Source organism: Doryrhamphus excisus, linkage group LG15 (genome assembly GCF_037039965.1).
Source record: "Doryrhamphus excisus strain RoL-2023G ecotype Guam linkage group LG15, RoL_Dexc_Guam_v1.1, whole genome shotgun sequence".
Classification (NCBI taxonomy): domain Eukaryota; kingdom Metazoa; phylum Chordata; class Actinopteri; order Syngnathiformes; family Syngnathidae; genus Doryrhamphus; species Doryrhamphus excisus.
The window spans coordinates 6,511,669-6,532,166 of record NC_136371.1 but is presented as its reverse complement, the minus strand read 5'-3'; the positions used below and the strand labels follow the sequence as shown (position 1 = coordinate 6,532,166).

At 43.7% G+C, this 20,498-nt stretch overlaps 1 protein-coding gene across 2 annotated transcripts in view; it reads right to left on the bottom strand.

The window, feature by feature from the left end:
- The window catches only part of skia (SKI proto-oncogene a), a 65,623-nt gene extending 45,140 nt beyond the window's left edge, over positions 1 to 20,483 (bottom strand). Inside the window, exons 1-2 of one of the 2 annotated variants that reach the window (XM_058052310.2) lie at positions 20,358 to 20,483; positions 14,621 to 16,161 (exon numbers count right to left, since the gene is read on the bottom strand). In XM_058052310.2, coding sequence (XP_057908293.2) covers positions 14,621 to 15,526 — 906 coding nt within the window. In that variant the 5' untranslated portion in view covers positions 15,527 to 16,161; positions 20,358 to 20,483. Of the gene's footprint in view, positions 1 to 14,620; positions 16,162 to 18,584; positions 18,724 to 20,357 lie in introns of those variants that run through there. The other variant, XM_058052311.2, reaches the window with a different exon arrangement.
- Positions 20,484 to 20,498: the final 15 nt, after the last annotated feature.

Sequence of the window (20,498 nt, the reverse complement as noted above, 5' to 3'; positions counted from 1 at the left end):
GACGAGAGAGGGGGGGCGGGTGGAATGGGCAAACGAGAGTGGGTTGGATGGGTGGATGTGAAAGAGAAAGAGAGGAAGAGAACAGAGAGACGCTCTGGTCAGGCACGCGATGCTCTGCTGGAATCAGGTCAGGCCCACACGAGGCCTTCGTCACCGCTCATACAACAACAGAACGCACTTTCTTCAGAGTTGTACTACGTCACATGACACAATTTAATAGAATAGTTTAACCCTTTTTTGTAGCTGCGTTCACAATGATTGCAAAAGTATGCCCCCGATCCCATAAGACAGCCACATATACCAATTTCTATATTGCATTAGTACCAGCTTTTTAAGACACTTTCTGTTAACTCGTTCACTTATTCACCCCTGAGAGCATCAAACAATATGATAATTCAAAGCGGTAGAAAATGAATGAAACAATGAACTCCAGGCTTTAATCTTTAGAAGAAAAAATAATGTTTTTCCCATTAAATTCTAGGTAAGACTCTTAGCGGTACCTTAATGGTGACAAGTGCCCTTGTCTGATTTGTCCTGCAAAATTTTTATCAAAATTTTGAAAGCTGCCCTGTGATTGGCTGGCGACCAGTCCAGGGTGTACCCCACCTCTCGCCCAAAGACAGTTGGGATAGGCTCCAGCACCCTCAGCGGTAGAAAATGAATGAATGAATGAATGAATGAATGAATGAATGAATGAATGAATGAATGAATGAATGAATGAATGAATGAATGAATGAATGAATGAATGAATGAATGAATGAATTTTGAAAGCTAGACTGACTAGGGAATTAGCCAATCACATCACCCATCAGAGATTGGTATTTTGATTGTCTTCTAATGAGAGAAAAGTGAAAATGCTCACAACGTTTGCCTGTGTGTGCAAAATATTCGCTGGGGCCCCTGAAAGATTTTGTGAACCAAGTGTTAAACTGAGCCCGTAGTCTGGATGTAAGGTGAGGAAGTTCGACACTCGAAACGTGCAAGCTATAAGCAGATGACACTTTCCTCTTACGCATGAACCCATAATACCACAAACATGCTGAAAGTGGATCCATGTTGGTACCTCCTGGCCCTCCTCATCACAACCCTTTGACTTCAACACAAGCTAATTGCTGGCCCCAAGACCTCTCAGGTCTTCCAACAAGAATGTGTAGCTGCTGACTACTAACCTTACAGACTGCTGCTCTAATTACAGCTATGTTCAGCAACCAACCCGTAACCCCTCCCTTTCTTACACCTCAATCTCAGAATCAGACAAACAGTTGACCCCGGGCTGCCTTAAACCGGAGAGCAGGCGGTAGCTTGGACTATACAACCGACTGTTATCTGTTATTGACGAAAACTTTGTTTCTGCCATTCTCTACTCCAAAACAAAAAATGTTGCAGTTAAGAATATGCTCACTTAAATTAATAAAAATTTTAATTTTGCTCCGTAAACACAAAACGCAAGTCTTCTCAAGTGAGTAGTAGTATCATCTTGTGTGCAGAACAATACGTGGAAAGAATAAGTTGACAATATAAACCATTATTTTATTAAAAAAAAATATACAGTAAGAAACCCTACAGTTTGAATGTTGAATGCAAGCAGCGACTTGTTCGACAGTCCTTGAACGTAGTAGTAATGGGTTACTGGATGTCCGCTCAGTTCGTAATGTTGTTTCTACAAAACTAGACCAAAACTACAAGTCGTATGTCATTACATTTACATATCAAGCTCAGCCACAAATAAAACACAACTGATGACTAGTTTGTGTGTGTATTCACTTTTGTAAGTTGACAATATCAACCATTATTTTATTGCAAAAATAATATACAGTAAAAAAATAACACAGTTTGAATGTATAATGCAAGCAGCGACTTGTTTGACAGTCCTTGAACGTAGTAGTAATGGGTTACTGGATGTCCGCTCAGTTTGTAATGTTGTTTCTACAAAACTAGACCAAAACTACAAGTCATTACATTTACATATCAAGCTCATCCACAAATAAAACAGCACTGATGACTAGTTTATGAGCGTATTAATTTTTGTTAAGAACAATAAGTAACCAGAGTAAAGTATTTCAAGGAGTGCAGAGGCACTTTCAGTCTGTCACGTAAACTGTCGCTAATTACTGAGGTTCATCTGTTGTCGTGCATGTGCGTGTTTATATGTGTGAGTGAGTCATGTTAGCTGAGGCCCAGCCCACCAGCCAGGCAGCCAGGAAGCAGTCTTGCCCATTCTGATTTAGTCCAGGATGACTGCATTTGCTTAGCAACCACATTAGCGCTCCAATCACAGCAAGCAGCATTTGGGATAATGCAGGGCCAGGGCGCTGTGTGCTGTGTGGAGGCGGTGTATTAGGCTCACGAGCATAAACACACTCACACTAGCTACTGGTCTCCCTCACTTAATGCTCCAGCTCTCTCCAAGCATGAAAGGAAGACTGCCTTGCCTTAATGCTCCAGTTAGCCCACTTTGAGGGAGAGAGACTGTCTGGCACCTTGAAACACACTCTAAAGTCAATCCATTATCGCTTTTTCCCTGCCTCTCTCCATGCCACAGCGGTGTTTGACTGTCTGCAGCCGCACCATCAAACTAATCAGACTGAAATAGAAACGTACGTGGTTGCTGATGTTGGCTGTGCCCCGGAGCATCATCACCCACACAAACACCACAAAAACATATTTTAGGCGTGCCTCTGAAAGACCTCAGCACTATTCCTATAAGGAGCTGCTGGTGGCTGAGCGTCAGGTTAGCACTCTGAATGGGACTTTGTTCAACACACCCTTGCACACAGCCTGGCAGTCAACAATGAGGTGACCCATGCTGTACGTGTGTGTGTGTGTGTGTGTGTGTGTGTGTGTGTGTGTGTGCGTGTGAGGCTGTAAAGCCATGAGTTCAGAGTGGAATAGTCAGGTTGTTTGGTCAAGGGCGGAAAACAACATCAATGCTCTACAGCCGACTGTTTTCACGATCACAGACGGCTGCTAAAGCCTCATGATGAGGCTCAAAGTTCATTAGCACCACTGTATGAATACACACAAACATATGTTGAGTAAATACAGCCCAATCAGAGCTGGGTTAATGTTGTAGATTGCGTCTGGCTATCTCTTAATCGCTGCCGGAAGCACTCATCGACATAGGTCGGTCATTCATAAGTTTGTCATTGTTGAAATTCAAACCTTGTGTTGTGATGGTAGATATCGCCAAACCCAAATTATTGTAATTGCCAAAAATTGTTATTGAACTTTTGAGTTCTACATAGGTCAAACTGCCATAATCAATAAAGCCCTAATAGAATTCTTCTAAGACATTAGGGAAGTCAAGCACACGGGTGCTTTTCACTTCAGACTGAAAACTTCCTTCCTGTTTTTCTAAGGCTTATTCATAGGGTTTTATTTGTAACCTCTAATTCTGGCAGGTCCCCTTAGTTGGACCATGTATGAGGCTCCGCAGGCGGTCCCCACCTGCGTTTTTAAAACTGTTTTTTGTTTGTTTTTTGCCTTGTTGGTAAGCTTTGTGAAGGCGTAGCACAAAGAGGTCCATTGGTTCCATGTGACTGCTGGGCAGCCTCAAAATCAAGTTGGCTAAAACCAGCACACACTAGCATTTTCCATTCCGGAGCTGGCCATTTTGTTCCACTGTTGAACTGTGGGAGAAAATGAGTGAGAAGGAGACACAGGAAGAAGCGGGGAGTGACGGCCTTAAACTGAGTCAAATCACATTGTAAGGAAGCATCCTTAACATTGGAAGCCATGTGGCTTGAACCCAAAGAGAGGATCTGTGTTTTGTCCAAGTTTATTGGATTTTGCAAGCGTTTTTACACAGTGGCTTCGCTTGGTCTTTAATTTTTGAGAGAAAGAGAATTCGGCCATAAACGAAACCAGTATTCAGTATTATAGTAGGCCAGTTTGTTTGAATTCATGTGTCCAAGATTAATTTGCAAGTACGCCGAGTCCATCGACACTCATGCCAGTATTTTCAACTCATGAAGGGGCAGGGGGTTCGACTGAAGCAAACGTTGGTATCTGCAGCCTCACTGACCCCCAGTGATGAACTGTAGACCGGTTAGGCAACAAAAGCATCCAGGATATACAAAACATTTACACAACCATAGAGATGTTGACTGACAGAGGGCTTGTTTGAAGGCATAAGTCCAATCATCGATGTTGTATAGGAATTTATGATAAGGCATTCTAATGGAAAATTAATCTGTTTTCCATAATTTGGACAATAAACATGAAACGCGCCAAACAAACTTACTCCAAAAAATAATCCTGATAATAACAGTGCAGAAAAAAATTAATCGAGCAGAGTTGAGTTAAAGCATTAAGCATAATTCTGTCAAGGGAGAAAAAATATTTTGTAAAGTTTATAGTCCTTCAATCCATCTTTCTCCTTCTCTTCAAAGCCAGGCTGGTTTTTCCCTCGTCAGAAGGATGGAAAGCTAATGGACACATTAGCCGCCGGCTTGTCCCTCTGCGGTGATTAGGTGGCTGTGAGGTCATCCCTTCACTTCTGCCTCCATCAACATCAAAGATCTATCATTTCATTACTGCTATGGGGAGGAGGGAGCTATGGCTGAATCACCAGCTGATCCATAAAGTCCATCCATCTATTCACAACAAACGCTGGGGAAGATACACGTGGAATGAAAATGGGGAAAGATGGTTTTCTTGTGACACCAGTGTGTGCAAGGAGCCATTCTTTTATCACATGGACTGAAGTTTCGTTAAACAATTCCTTGTTTGTGCATGGGTAAACTGTGTCCTTGAAACATTTAGAATCTTCTTAAATAAATTTGTGAGCTCTTGGGCAGCATCACAGGAAGTCTACTCGCCTAAGAAAGACTGCATATAATGATGACGTTGAGCTCTATTAGCAACAGGGATGCTTCCACAGTAAGTGCTTAAAGATGCTGGATGATTGACACATTACCATTCAGTGGCTTGACACAGCTGACAATACTGTACATCACTGGACCATTTAAATGATATATGCTTGGTGTTCTGAATATGTTCTGAAAATCCCTTAATGTCTCCCCCACAGTGTGAAATCAGAAAAAGAGAAAGACCGCCTGCTTTGTGTGCACTCAATTGTGGGTGTGTCTGCTGAAGATTTTATTGATTGCTGCAGGAAGTTGAATCTGATGTTTCACAGCGCTTCCTGAGTGGATAGCTATGCCTCTGAGGAGTGAAAGCAGTGAGATGTGAAAGTCTGGCAGGTTCAGGGGAGGCGGTTTGACTCAGGGGGGAAGTAACCAGGTCATGAAAACATGAAAGGCTGAGAAGAGAGGGAGACTTTGCGACAAAAACCACCACAAGTTCTGTCCTTGAGTTGAGACTAAACACCACCTCCCATCTCAGCTCCCCCCCTCCCAGAACACCAACCTTCCTGCATGGAAAATGAAGCAAAATCTCAATAATTTCTGTCTCAGACCTTGGTGGGGTCTACATCTGTTTTACACCTCCAAGGTGGGTTCTGAAATTTTTGCATCTGAAACTGTATTTTTGCATTTGCAAAGGTATATTTTTCTTTACATTGGTTGAGTTTTTGATAATTTGTTACACTTTTGCACGTGCAATCATATATGGAGATACTAGTCCATAATTACATAGGTGATGATTGCCTGTTTGCCTTTTTTATGGAAGGACAGTGTGGTAAGGAAATAGTACAACTTCTGTGCAAAGCCACATAAACGCACGCCAAATTGGATTAATCTTCGGAAGAGCCATGCAAGACAACCAGCAGCATCTGTCAGCCATGCCTGGAGAGAAGATATTGGGGGAGGAAAAAAAAAGAGAAGGGAAGAGGGGAGGGACATTGGAAGTAGTGGAGAGAGGGTGGGGGGGGTGTAGAAATGGTGTGGCAAGGTTCAGCTGCAGCCCTGACCTTTGCATGTGTGCACGCGTGTGTGTCTGTGTCCTTGTGTGCCGGTGTGTTCGAAGATAATTAAACAGGGCAGACAGATGAGCTCTTTGAGAAGGCTAGAGGTCACATGGGATAAGTCAGCTTGTCCCACCCCCCACCCCCCTTACACCCACACACATGTACACATACACACTCCGACAGCAGACGTATATAAATGGCAGTCAGCTTTATATAAACAGATGTCCGAGTGCTAAAGATGGCCTTGGCGGAGTTTCTTTGAAGGCAAATGCTGAGAATAACTTCATTGTGCTCACAGGGCTGGTTCGCGGTCACACAGTCTGCATATTACCTTGTCTTAGACATCTACCATTACATTAATTACATCCCAAGGCCTTCAAGAGGTCTATTGTCTACTCTGTCAGTGTAGAATGAGGGCTTATGTGAATGGATGACTTGTATGGTCGGGAGAAATAAGATATCCAAGCGACATGCCGATGAATATAAAGGGATGTGTGCGTTCATACATGTATAAGCTACAAACTAAGAAATGATGGGGGGGAAGGTAACTTACGTGTGCAAGTACGGGCAAGGTGGAGGTTTCCTTGAACACAAAAAAGCAAGCATACATACCAAAAGAGGGATCCCCTTTCAGCGCAACATCTGCATAGCTGCTTCATTGGTCGGACTGCGGCTGGGGCGCATTAATTCAGGAGATGGGTGACTTAGAGGGGAGGAATTCTCAGGCAGGACGCACGACGGATGCTAACCACATTATAAACCTTTGTTTCCAGCACTTCATTCCTGAGAAGTAAACTGAGAAACTCCATCACTTGCTTCAACAAGACGCCCCCCAAAATACACACACACACACACACACACACAAATACTCATTTTAACTTCTTGACAAGCTACAGCTAAAGTGTGACCACAGTTTCTCTTCCTACCCATACAGCCTGAATCAATTGAGTCTCACACCATTCTCATAGTGTAAACCAGGGGTCTCAAACACGCGGCCAAATGTGGCCCACAGGACACGAGTTTGAGGCCCCCGCCTTGATATGAAAGTTTAATGTTTGATATGGATGCTGTATGGTATCATGTACCCAGAAAAAATTATTACGTTTGATTAATGTTCATGTTAAAGGTTAAATAACTGTTAATAGTTATCCTCCCTATCCGTGTGGAAGTGGTAAGTATTTGGCTATTTAAGTTGAAAGGAAATAACTTGAAGGCTACCGTTTAGGTCGCTAGCGCTCTAGTTTGCGAGTTAGCATGTGTCTCAAGACCCTGCAGTTGCGCAATATGTTGTAAATAAAAAAAGTATAAATGTGACTATAGTCATGTTTTGTCATGTCTACAGGGCTCTAATAATGCTTTGTCTCACCCAGACCCGAGCTCCAGTTGCCCTCAAGTAAATTGAGTTTGAGACCCCTGGTATAAACTGTTCTGCAGGTAAAGTGGTTTTACCTAGTGACTGGAACTGGCTTAAACCTGCCTTCCAATGAGTGGGTTTTTTTGAACACACAGATCTCCGTCTCTACGAAATCACCATTACAAAATATGTACAAGTATTTTTACACACGAAAGTAAATAAACTCAATAAACTCCTAGCGCTGAAAATTAGGAAGACATGCACTAGAGGACATTATCTATGCAGGAAGCCATGATGCTTCCAGGAGAAACAAGCAAACAACAGAGTGCTGAGAATGGAGGATGGGGAGGGAAACAATGGGCAGTGGTCCATGACTCAGGCGCTTTGGGAGCACTGATCACCCACTGGTGGGGGGTGGGTCATCACCTCTATCTGTCTCACAATCATAGATTCACAGCTGATACCCAACACAAAAGGGGTGAGAATAACTGGTCAGAATGCAGATACCATCCCCACCACCAACACCACATTTTCTCACAAAAACACTTCATAAAGCTCCTGGAACCTGTCCTCTTTACATGGCAGTCAAATTTTAACCAAGAGTATTTTTCCATGATCAATTCACTAACTGAAACTATAAAGCTATGTGATGGACTATATTCAAATGAATGTCTTCTTCTTCCAGCCCATCCCCTCCACTTCAGGGATTTTGCACAGCTGCAGTTTTTCCTCGGAGGAATCATGTCAGCTCGGAAACAAGATTAGCATAGTTTAGTATTAACTTGAAAATCTGTTGGTATCTACCTGTCATTTCCAAAATTATACACAAACAAAACTGGCCACCCATGGGATGTTGTCCAAACAGTCTGACATGGACCACCGGATTGTGACATGACACTATGGGAGACTGTTCCAGGCTGACAGTGTGCTAAACATTGACAGTACAGATGACAATTCTGTGTGTGTGTGTGTGTGTGTGTGTGTGTGGTTGGGGGTAGGGGGTGCATGACTGTGGGAGACCTGCAGATGGGGATGGAAATGAGTAGGCAGTGAGCTCATGCTAATCTCCTCCTACAGCTGATTCAGGCAGCAAACACACAGAGCCAATCATACACTAGACTAGACTGATGTGCAATCACGCACCAAATTAGGCAAGGGATGCGTTTGCCATTTAAATGTTCCTCTAATGTTGCATAGATTTTTTTTTTTTCCCCGGTAAATCCAAAATATAAAAACAATTTAAAGCACATCCAAGTGCACCTTTAATCATGCAAACATTAATTCCATTACATCACACTGCCAGTGAATGTTAATTTGTTGGATTGTGTGAGTGTGTTTCAGACAACCATCTGCCCCGTGGGGGGTTACTCAGCAGCACGCGATTGGCCGGCTGGGCATATAATAGAGGCCAGGGGTGAGGAGGGTCGCCTCTTTATTAGGGGAGGGAAAGGTTGTGTGGTGCTGACTGCTCTTCTAAATGTATGAGTGCACAGGGTAACACAGTTTGGGGGGACGGAGAGGGGGGGTGTAGGGGTCAACACTCGAGAGGCCAACGTTGCTGTCAAATGAGCTGACGCAGCAAAAACGATCTGCCACACATGCACACGCCATTTATTCTCATAATGCGTGTAACAAAATGTGTGATGTCTACAGTGGAGGCAACTCATTGTCAGACTTTGAGGAATCCACGTCGAAGGTGATGCGTATCGTGCTTGTCACAGTCGATGGCTTTTTTTTTTGGGAGGTGGGGCGACAAGTGCTGACAGCAGAGAAACGAGCCAAGCTGGAGACAATAGAATGATTGTTACATCCCTACACCAAGCATATCAGATGTAATGCCTTTTAAGCATCAGCACAACAGTGCCAGGCACAATTTGAAGAACTTGCTGTTATGTGAATTTAGTCAAGATTCTATATAAGAATCAAGACATTGAAATGGGTCGAAATTTAGGTTGCTTTTTTTTTCTCTGAAAAAATAAATGGGCCTAACTGCTTAGAAATTATGACAATAAGTAGCAGATTTTTTGTTTGGTGTGTTATGGATGGATTTGCTGTTTTTGAAAGCCATTTATTAACTTAAATGGAAGTGTTTTGTATATCAAACTTAATAGAACAGATATCGGACAGCATGGCTCAATCCAAGGTTGCTGGTTCGATCTTCTTATGTCGACGTATGCCTTAGCAAGATACTGAACACCTTATGCTGCAGCAGTTAACAATAGCCTGTCCTTTATAAATATCCAAAGAAAACTTTCAGGAATTGTCCACATTCCTTGATAAAAAAAGCTCTAAACCATGTTGAATAGAAATATATATTGTGTAGAATAGTTGCGGCTATAATTGGGCTTCAGCACCATGTGTGTCAATGAATATTTCAAAGACCACCTCATTAAATAAACAAGCTGGACCTCAACGCCTACGGTAACCTACCATCAATATTGAATGCTCACAAAAAATTGACAGTGTTGTTCACAAGCCCGCAGACAGTCCAGTCATCAAATTGCACCATCTGACTGAGGGGAGAGCTTCTTTTTCCACGCAATACCTGGAGGAGGTCACCGAGTTCTTCCTTCCGTGCTGCTTCTACAATAATCCCAATGAGACATGCTTAAGGTCCTACTAAGACTTAAGAATAGCCACTGTGAGCTGAATGCGTTTGTTAGTTTCACGCTTTAGCAGAGGGCCTATGAATATTCTGAAAGGGATTTCTCCTAGTGGGTGGAAGTACTTTATTTCCAGGCTTGCTCTTTGCTCCTGAAACACATATGCTCTGTGCTTTGCGTGCAACACATTCTGAGACAGCTTGTATGCATGGTTGCCTATAACATTGCTTGCATGCATTACTTTATGGAAAGCGATGTATCCGCCATATTGTTTGGATAAGATAAGAAGTAGCTTGGTATGCTGAGTGTATGGCTTCTTTTAATTTCCGAAATCATTTGGCCTAAAGATTCACTGTAGCTGGGCTTCCTGTCTCGGTTCTTCATAAAGTACACTTCATAAGATTGTCTTACATGTTGACGGGTGGAGAAGCCAGCAGAAGGGGTGGGAAATAAGATAGGGCTGGAGGCCATGGTTGGATACTGAATACTACAGCACCCCAGACCCAATTTTAGCTAGACTATTATGTTTACAGCAAGTAGGCATGTGCAGGGACCTCTTTTGCAGAGATGATCGATCCACCTTACAGAAGATTTGTGCCTGAAACTGCTCATAATAAAAGGCCACCTCCCCAAATCTGCCAAGGGGTCATTATCTGGTGTGATCACCATTTGTAACACATAATTTCAAAGATTTGGTCAGGCTGTTGATTGTGACCAGTGGAATGTTCGTCCACTCCTCTTCAATGGCTGTGCAAAGTTGCCGGATATCGGCAGAAACTGGAACATGCTATCACAGCGCTGGGGAATTAATTGAACCTCCAATATCGATTTCGGTTAACGTACGATTATCCCACTGTGAAGTTTTTATTCTGTAAATATTTGTATAATTTTGAAAAAAAAAAGGATCAGCTTTCAGGAATGTGTGAACAGATACCTTGAAACGTGGGACCGTGCTGCAATATGAGATGACGGTTGTGGATGAATGGCACAATCATGTGTGGATAGGTATCTCTGGGCATCTCAAGTGTCATCAATAAAATGCACCTGCGTTTGTTATCCATAACCCAACTGCGACCATGAGCCATTCCATCCACAACATTGACATTAGCGCACCGCTCACCCACATAGCGCCATACTGTCTGCCATCTGCCCTGTACAGTGAAATCCAGGACTCAGCTGTGAAGAGAACACCTCTCCAAAGTGCCAGACACCGCCATTGAATGTGAGCATTTGCCCACTCATGTCGGTTAAGACGGCAAACTGCAGTCGGTTCGAGACCGTGATGAGAATGACAAGCATGCAGATGAGCTTCGCTGAGACGGTTTCTGACAGTTTTTTGCAGAAATTCTTTTGGTTATGCAAACAGATTGCAGACTTTCTTGCAGAAGCCGGAGGTGAAGAAGGCGGAGAAAGCAGTTTATTTCAGTCAGTGAATTAACCGTGCAAAGACTTTCACTGTTGCCTTGTTATTCCATTAGAATTGAGCTTGACGAGTGATTGAGTCTCCAAACACGTTTGACATACAGACATTTGACTGTCGATGTGGCATTGATTTTTGTGACCCTTAGTCATGTCTTACAGTGTCCGTCCTCCATGACAAACCCAGACTTCCTGCCTCACTAGGCAACTCATTACCAAGAAATAATTGAATTAGCAGCTCCCTCCTTTTCAAAGCATGTAGGAGTAAATGTAAAAGTTAGTATTTTACGTATATAGAATTTGAGAAAAATTAAAATGTACAAAACTACTAATTCAATATTTACAGCAGACATTTGCAACCATCACATTTTTCAAAACAACTACGAAAAAGGGATGACAATATTCCCTCTGCAGCCATTGAAATGCACAGCTACCAGCTGTTGTCCTGTCCACTGAGTGGACATGGCTGGCTGTCAGCAGGCTTAGCCAACACACTGCGCCTTGCATATGAAATAGGACATGGACTGCCATCCCCTTGGGGAGTTCACTTCCTCCGAGCCCCCAGCAGCACGGCTGCCCCACCTCCCTCGTGAAACAAGCGGCCCTTCAGATAGAGGCCAAATATCTTGAGGAGCAGTAAAGGATCCTGAGAGACTGGGGGTGGACTTCCCACAGAGAATTACAGACACATATGTGCATATCTGTGTTAGACCAAGTTCACAATTTCAAAAGAATGGATTGTGCACTGCATAACTTCTCTTTTTTTTTGCAGTTGAAATCCTGCAAATGTGTGCTGAGTGTAGCAAATGTTACATATTCACATTATTATTACAATACAGCGGTCCGTAACCAAATCACTTTCAACCACTTCAGAATGAAAATGAATAATTGGATCAAGAGGCATCATGACATTCTCCATTTTCAAACGCTAGCCACTGAGTTATTGTGGATGCTTGCCGCATATACAGCATGCATGCAGCCATAAAACCTTACGGGAGACGTTTTTATCTTGAGGGAGGTCTGACATGTCACCTAGTTATGGCTGCCTGTCTGATACCACTCTTTTAGAGGTGTCCAGAATGTTGCATGGCTTAAAGGCGAAAAAAGCATTTTTGTTTTCACCGATGGGTAAGGAACAAAACACTCCACTGAGCATCCTACTACATGACTATGGGGGGAATTTACGGACCTTTTTGCTATGTGACTACAGTTGGGTAACTGATCCACCATGCCCCCCAGACACAGCATGCATACAGAACAAGCACACCATTGTGACATAGAACTATAATGTTAGCAACACATTTAATCTGCAGTCACAACCCTTATGTAAACATCCTGATGTGGACATCCACAGCTCAGGAGTAACTAGCAAGAAACCATAGGACTCCACTCAATAAACTGTAGCGCAAATCAATTATTTTCCACTTCACATTGTAATTTTAAGTACAAAATCACGAGACAATGCTGCAAAAAGTGCACATTTTCTCCGAATCAGGGTTCTGTGTGTTTGTGTCTCAGACGGAAGTTCCTGCAGGAGTGTCTGCAAGGGGAGGGGGGAAGTGTGGCAATATCATTTCCTGTGTCTGTCTGCATTCAAGACTGCTGTAACAGACTCATTAATATTCACAGAGGCAGCCCGGTTCCGCTGCTGACAGCACGCAGATGACAGCGTTTCTTGGGAGCTAAAAAAGACATAAGGCAGCATAGTCTGGCACTTTTTGCTCGCATGTTCCAAGAACATTTTCAAAGTGTTTAAATGTGCTGACAAAGGGGTGTTTCTCTTGCCGTAAGTTTAGCAATTTTCCTCAACTCCTACCCAGCATGTATTCCCCTCATTAGCGTTTCTTGAAACAGGGTACTTGAGGAGGGAATAAAGGAGTCGGATTAAAAAGCAGTGCAAGTGCTCAAATGAGCCTTTGGCATAACACTTGGGTGCCCTGCTGGCTCTTCTATAAAAATAGAAGAGGCCCTAGAAAGTGGGGTCCTTGAGGTGTGCCCACTCTAGCTTGAATGAGCGTGTGTGCCAAGAGTGGGTATTCACCATGCAAGGCAGTGTCTCTCTGATTTTTTTTTCCTTTGGCATGTGTTCCTCTGTGAGAATCCTGTGTGCAGGACAAGAGGTGAGATGCTTGCAAACACTTGGATGTCCCGTCAAATCCGTGTGTGTTTCTCCACGAGTCCACTCCGATGGCAATCGGTTGGGAGTAAAAAGTGGGTAAGAGGGGGGGGGGATGAATATATGTATGTTGTGTGTGTCAAGAGGTGGGTGGCTGGCCTGGGGTAGGTGGATGTTTGGGGGAGGGGTTGGCCCGATGTTTGCTGAATGCTCCTCTTTGTTGGGATCATATTATGTTTCCACCACAATACTTCTAAACCCTGCTTCATCAACTCCATTCATGTGTAACAGTTCATGCAAATGGCATCACTAGCCTTTTTTTTCCTAAGGGGAGGATGGGGGTGGGATTCTTTTATCAATCCCCCACACAAACTTTTTTCTCTTTCTCCTCCTTGCTAACTCCTACCGGCGCATCAATTGTCAGATTATAATCCCTTCATACTATTTTACATGTCTGTCAATATCCTCACACTTCGAACCCCACATCGACGTTACCTCATTAGTCGGAAATCTCTTATCAGATCACAAGAACCGCAACCAACACATAAAACCAAAATATCCAAAGAAGCTCTTCCAACTATAAATGGCAAATCAGATCGGTTTAGAAAGTTTGATGTGTTGAAAAAAGGCATGACTCCAAAACACCCAAAAACCACAGACACAGCAATACACGTGCAGAACTGGCTGATTTTGCTGCAACACAACACAACTCCAAGCACACACACAAACATATAGAGCAGCGTATATAGAGCAGACATAAAAACATATTTTAATCTAAGTCACCTCCTTCAATCCACCTTAAATAAATATTGTGTTTACATAGTCCCCATGAGGCATTTGTTGGTAAATGAGATCCTATTTACAGTAAGGCCCAATAAAAGTGTGTCTGAAGAGTTGTTTCACAGGCAAATAATGACTTTATTGCCAATGGAGGTGTTTCAGTGTCCCTAATGTATGGGGTCAAACTACTTCTAACATGCCAATGATGACCAAACACACACACACACATAATTATATCCACTGTTACTAACAGTGTGTGTCTGAATGGGCAACATAACAGAGGAAAATACATTTTGAGGTTGTACTGTACTGCAAATACATCACCATTAGTAGTACCATTACCTCTACTGTAGTTATGAGGTGCATGCAAAATCAATTAGACATGCACAGACACTTCTGGAGAGTTCATGACTGAGCAGCTTCTTTAAAAAGACACAACAGAGCACAACAACAGAAAAGAGTGAATGGAGCCAACTCACCCTGGACGATGCTTTCCTCTTGTACTTGTTAGCGAAATCAAACTTCTCCTTGACTTCGTCCAGAAGCTGCTCCAGACGCCTCTTTTCCTCCTTGCCCGTGTAATCCTGGCCGAGGAGGATGTAGGCCCTCCAGTTGGCCGAGTCGAAGCCCCAGTGGCAAGTCCTGTTCTCCTGCGCCTTGTGGCTGTGCACCACGAACTTATGCGTGGGGTACATGAGTCTGCAGTCCATGCACTGGATGCACGCTGCGTTGGGGCTGGTGTACAACTCTGGTACGAACAGGCCCTTACACTTGCCGAAGCACTCGTGGTAGATCTTGAAGCTCCTCTCGGTGAGCTCCAGCTCCAGCGCTCCTCCGCTCGCCTCCTTCTTGCAGTGGGGCGGGTAGGCTCCTCCGTAGATGAGAGCGTTGCACAGCCGCTCCGCGTCCGTCTTAGTGATGAGGCCGCAGGAAGGAGCCGAGAAGGGCAGTATCCCCATGACTTTAAGGATCTCCAGTTGGTCGGCGGTGCACCTGGAGCAGTAGATGTGCAGGTCGTCGCACACGGAGTTGATCTGCTGCAGGCTGAAGTCCCGCAGCACCGTGTTGAGGATCTGGGGGAGACACAGTCGCTTCTCCCCGCCGACTACGAAGCAAGAGATGGTCTCGCCCTCCAGGACCGTCTCGCACCTCTCCGTGGAGCGGTCCGATGGGATGAAGAGCGGGCCGGGCATCACTGGCGGCGGCAGATGCTGCAGGACCGGCTCGGGCTCCTTCCCGTCCTTCTTGAAGAGAAGCTCATGTTGCCAGCGGGCGGAGAAGGCTGCCGGTCCACCGAGAGAGCTCATAGAGCTGAGGTGAAACTGCTTAAGAGTTTGTTGCAGTCCCGGATGAGGCTGGAAGCTCTGCCGACTTACAGTCTCCATGTTTTCCCCTCAACTTTACCAGCGAACACCCCTCTTGTCTTCAACCGGGAACCACGAGTGTCTAGCGCTTGGAACAAATAAATCCACCGCTCCTGAGAATTTAACAAAACTTCGAAGCACTTCATCAAACATATAGTTAAAAGTCCCAGCGGTTGAGTTTACTGCGGTATTCCCACTGACTAGTGAATGAATGTCGGCCAGTAGCTCCCCGAAGCGCCTGGCGAACTGTCCATGTCGGGGACCGGGACCGGGGGTAAAATGGCGCTCCAAACTTCACAAAGACACGCAAAAAGTTCCTTGCGTTAGAATCCCACGGGAAAGTACGTGGAACGAAAATACAGTCAATATTAGACTGACTTAAATCGTGGTTAGAGGCGCTTTTCCGCTCTCTAGGACCACCGCAGTCCGCTCTGTCGGCCCCCGCAGTTCACTGTGACTGTATGGAGACAAGCTCTCTCTCTCTCTCTCTCTCTCTCTCTCTCTCCCTCGCTCTCTCTCTCCTTCTCTGTCACACACACACGCACCCCTCCCCTCTGTGTTTGTGTGTCTGGCTCAGTCATTGAATCCCAGCCAGGAATGTGAGTGACTCTGCAGGCACGGCTCTTCCAGGAACAAGCCCTCTCTCCCTCGTTGGCCTGCATAGAGCAAAAAAAGGAAACAACATATATCGGTATATAGATGCACATTTTCATATTTCACATTTTCAAGCAGTATTATCCATTGTTGCAGGGGTTTGGATGAGATCGATTCATGGATTATTATTTTGACACGTTTACATGACTTGGGACTGAACTGAAAGTCCCGACTTCCACTCAGTTTCTCTCTGAATGTCAATACAGGAAGTGTGGTACAGTGAAATGTTGGCAGAGAATAATCATAACCGAGTGACTCAATATGTGGTAGAGATCATGTTTCCAGCAAGTTCAACTTCAACAGTCGTCACAAAGGGGAGTAAGTTGGCGTCCCCTAGCCTTGCACTGCGGTCACTGCAAGCTGACAGCATGGGGTTGTTATCTGAAGAGTCCCTCAAGCAGCTCCTTACAGCTTGACTCAAGTGGTAGGCAAGTGTATTCATTCATATCGACCGCAGCAATTTGGCTTTTACATTAGAATCTTCAACATGTTTTTTTTTTACTCTGGGAGGAATAAGCCAATTAGCAGGGTCAATATAACACAATACAATGTCAGTTATTTTATGTGATGCCTCCCCCTTAATGACCAGAAATTTATATGCGCACACCCAATTTGAAATATTACGGAAACTGATATCTATTATTTATCTGTAATGTACAGACTGAATTTGAAACTGAAACCAGGAAAAATGCAACAAAATGGAGAACAAACAAGCACATTCAGGAGTACTATAAATGTGTACATATTGGCAGGTCACTAAAAGGAAAAGCCCTCTTGTCCACCCTGACAGTACCACACTATTTGAGAAGGTTATTCCTATACATACATAGTAGGGATGCTTCTAAAGACCAGCCACCAATTAGTAACAGACAATCATTCATTCATTCATTTTCTACCGCTTTTCCTCACGAGGGTCTCGGGGGGTGCTAGAGCCTATCCCAGCTGTCTTCGGGCGAGAGGCGGGGTACACCCTGGACTGGTCGCCAGCCAATCACAGGGCACATATAGACAAACAACCATTCACACTCACATTCATACCTATGGACAATTTGGAGTCGCCAATTAACCTAGCATGTTTTTGAAATGTGGGAGGAAACCAGAGTACCCGGAGAAAACCCACGCATGCACAGGAAGAACATGCAAACTCCACACAGAGATGACCGAGGGTGGAATTGAACCCTAGTCTACTAGCTGTGGGGTCTGCGTGTTAACCACTGGACCGCCGTGCCGCCCTAGTAACAGACAATTTCCATAAAAAAACATTTACATTTTTAATAATTAATGCCTTTCAAAGCCGATCACAAAGCCAGACATGCATGTTAGGTTAATTAGCGACTCCAAATTGTCCATAGGTATGAATGTGAGTGTGAATGGTTGTTTGTCTATATGTGCCCTGTGATTGGCTGGCGACCAGTCCAGGACATTTGACGTTGTTTGATGTTGATGTTTGATGGGTCTCACTTGCAAAAAAAAAAAAAAGATCCAATATATATTTTTATGCCAATAGGTTAACACATTCTAAGGCCATTCAATGGTAAGATCATTTTCAGAAAAATGCCCAACAAGACGAGACAGCTGGTAGAACACAAGGGCAGGCTGAGCACTAAGGGCTATTTTCTGTAACTGACACTACTGTCGCCATGCAGTCCTGCACACCCTGCAGCGAAAGCAAAAGTAAGATCAGGGAAGCTCTACAAAGCCCCGACTTATACTGCATTTTTTTTTGGTAATATGGTAACAATGTTTATTCTAATACATATTGTTTTCTGGTCAGTTGATGGGTGTTGATGATGACTCCCTGTCCATTCTCTTTCTCTGTGCTGCACAAACATGAACAGAAAGCTGTTCAATCTGGTATTCTACCTTTTAAATCTTGAAAGACATGTCAAAGTAATTTACCTTACTTACTTTAATTACCATAGTTATCTGCATTACCAAGAAGTGTCTACTTGGGAAAGGTCATCATAAAGTAACCTCTTGTTCGTTTTTGTCACATTCAGTGTAATGGTGGTGGTTTATGGATGATGGTGGGTCATCAAGCGCAAAAAAAAACACAAAAAAAACACAAAATCATAAAATCAGTTACTCTTTCAGGTACTACCTCTGTGCTGCACGGTGTTACATGTGGTTAAAATGACTGCCTCACAGCGAGGAGGTTCAGGGTTTGAACCAACCTCATTACAAGTGTGGGATCACACCCACACTCCAAAGCGTGTGTAAAAGATGCCAGGTTGTGGGAACGTTGCGAAAGTACGTTTGCTAAATTTTAGTCCTTGACACCTTAAATATCACGCAAGTTGACAGTTTCGGGCTTTAAGCTCAATGGTTAACACTCTATTCTGCTGACTGTGGTTCAAGCCTGTAGGTGGTGCACGGGGCAGGTTGCAGTGGTGCCGTGACCTGGATGAGATAGAGGTACGGTTACCTTTTGTACCGTTGGATCTTAAGTAGGTTGGTCCTAATGGCTTCCGATGTTACAGCAGATCCCACACAGCACAAATTGTTCAACTGGACTTAAAATTTTGATCAGGATTGTATTAATATTTTGCATATGTTCACCACCGAGACCAGTGAAGAAGGGGTTCTTGGGCTCAAAAAGATTGCTGACCACTGTTCCACTCTGGCTTAATTCTGTCTTAACACATAAAGCTAACTGGAATAACTGGTGACCAATTCAGGGGGTACCTTTCTCCCAAAGTCAATTGTGAGCCGAATGAGTACAAGTAGCATAGAAAATGAATGGAAGTGTTTGTATGTGAGTTTTACAGTTCATAAAATTGTTCTGTTTGATGAATTACCACAGAGGTTTGCCTTGAAGCAAGCAGGCTTTATGAACCTGGATATGTAAAAAAAAAACAATAAAAGACACAATCTGTATGTTATGGTTGCCTGCCACTGCTTCTTAAGTGGTATTATGAGATGGGTGCAGTCATGTTACAAAGTTGTTACACAATGCAATCACACCCACATTCCTGTCTATAGAAAAAGAAAACCTGTCCTAGACAGTGTAACCTCTGGCCCAGTTAATGTACTGGTTCAGGTCCTTGGATACCTTTGGAAAAAAAAAACAAACCCACAGTATACATTGCCTGTCTTGTGTTTCTTGAAATTAAACAAAAAAGACAACTGTAACATAACGTCTGCTCTGGTCATCATCGCTTGCCATGCATCTCCATGGCAACAGAACACCAAACATCATCACGTGGGACGCATGACATCATGATTGTTTCCTGGCGCTGGATGACTTTTTCTCAGGGTAGCACTATGTACCACAGGACCAAAGCACTACTCTCTGCTCTGTTGTTTCTCTGAAAACATTGAAAACTCCCCACATCATCTTATGTCAGCTCTTCTGGAAAGACCCAAGTGTGGGCTTCTACTGCCAAAAAAATGCTGTCACTCATAATTCTGTTGTCATTTTTGCTCAATCTCCCCTCTTTCCTTGATTGTCGATTCCCTTTTCCTTGTTCTTTTCCATTGCATAAGTGTAGCCATCGCTCCCTATGTTCTAACCAAAATCAGAGATCCCGATTGTAATTTTCCACATTATATGTGTCCTTTGAAGAAGTTTGGGATGGCTCTGAACGTTTGGTTTCACAGAGTTTTTCTAACACTGTTCCGGGATTCCTAATATGGGCATGCCTGGGTACAAGCTGTATAAACTGAGTGGGACCAATCGCAGTGGAGAGGGCGGGCCGTGGGATGAATAAATCAAAATAGCTGCAGATTCGGGAACATTTCTGTGCTGGTTATCTGTGTAGCTACTCTATAGGAGTCCTCAACTAAAAAAATGGCGGAAATGAGCATAATAGGTCCCCTTTAAAGGGGAAGTGCACTTTTTTTGCCCATTCACAATCCTTCAAACCCGTTAATATGCACTAGCTTACAATGGTGTCATTGGGATACACCTATTTCAACTATGAAGCCCTCTAAGAACCTCTAACAAAGTTGCATCGTTTGATATCCATGCTGTGATCATGCATGAACATACATACATTGATGATAACATGTAATAGTTGCAGTATCTTGACATATTTTGATGATTTAATAAAACTACCGAAACTTCTTTCCTCCGCGCATTGATACGAACTAACACAAAGGCTCGATGAGGCCTCAGCGTCATTCACAAACAGAAGAGTGAATTTCGCTACAAAGACTCAACAATATGATTGTTTTGTCGTCAGCATTTTTTTTTTACCTGCGAGCTGCAGCACACGTCTTGTGCTGGAAAACACATCCATTCCAATGAGACCAGACATCGTAATTGTTGTCGCTGCTGTTGTTGTTGACAGAACTAGCAAAGTACATGTATCAATGCGCCGAGAAAAGAAGTTTCGTT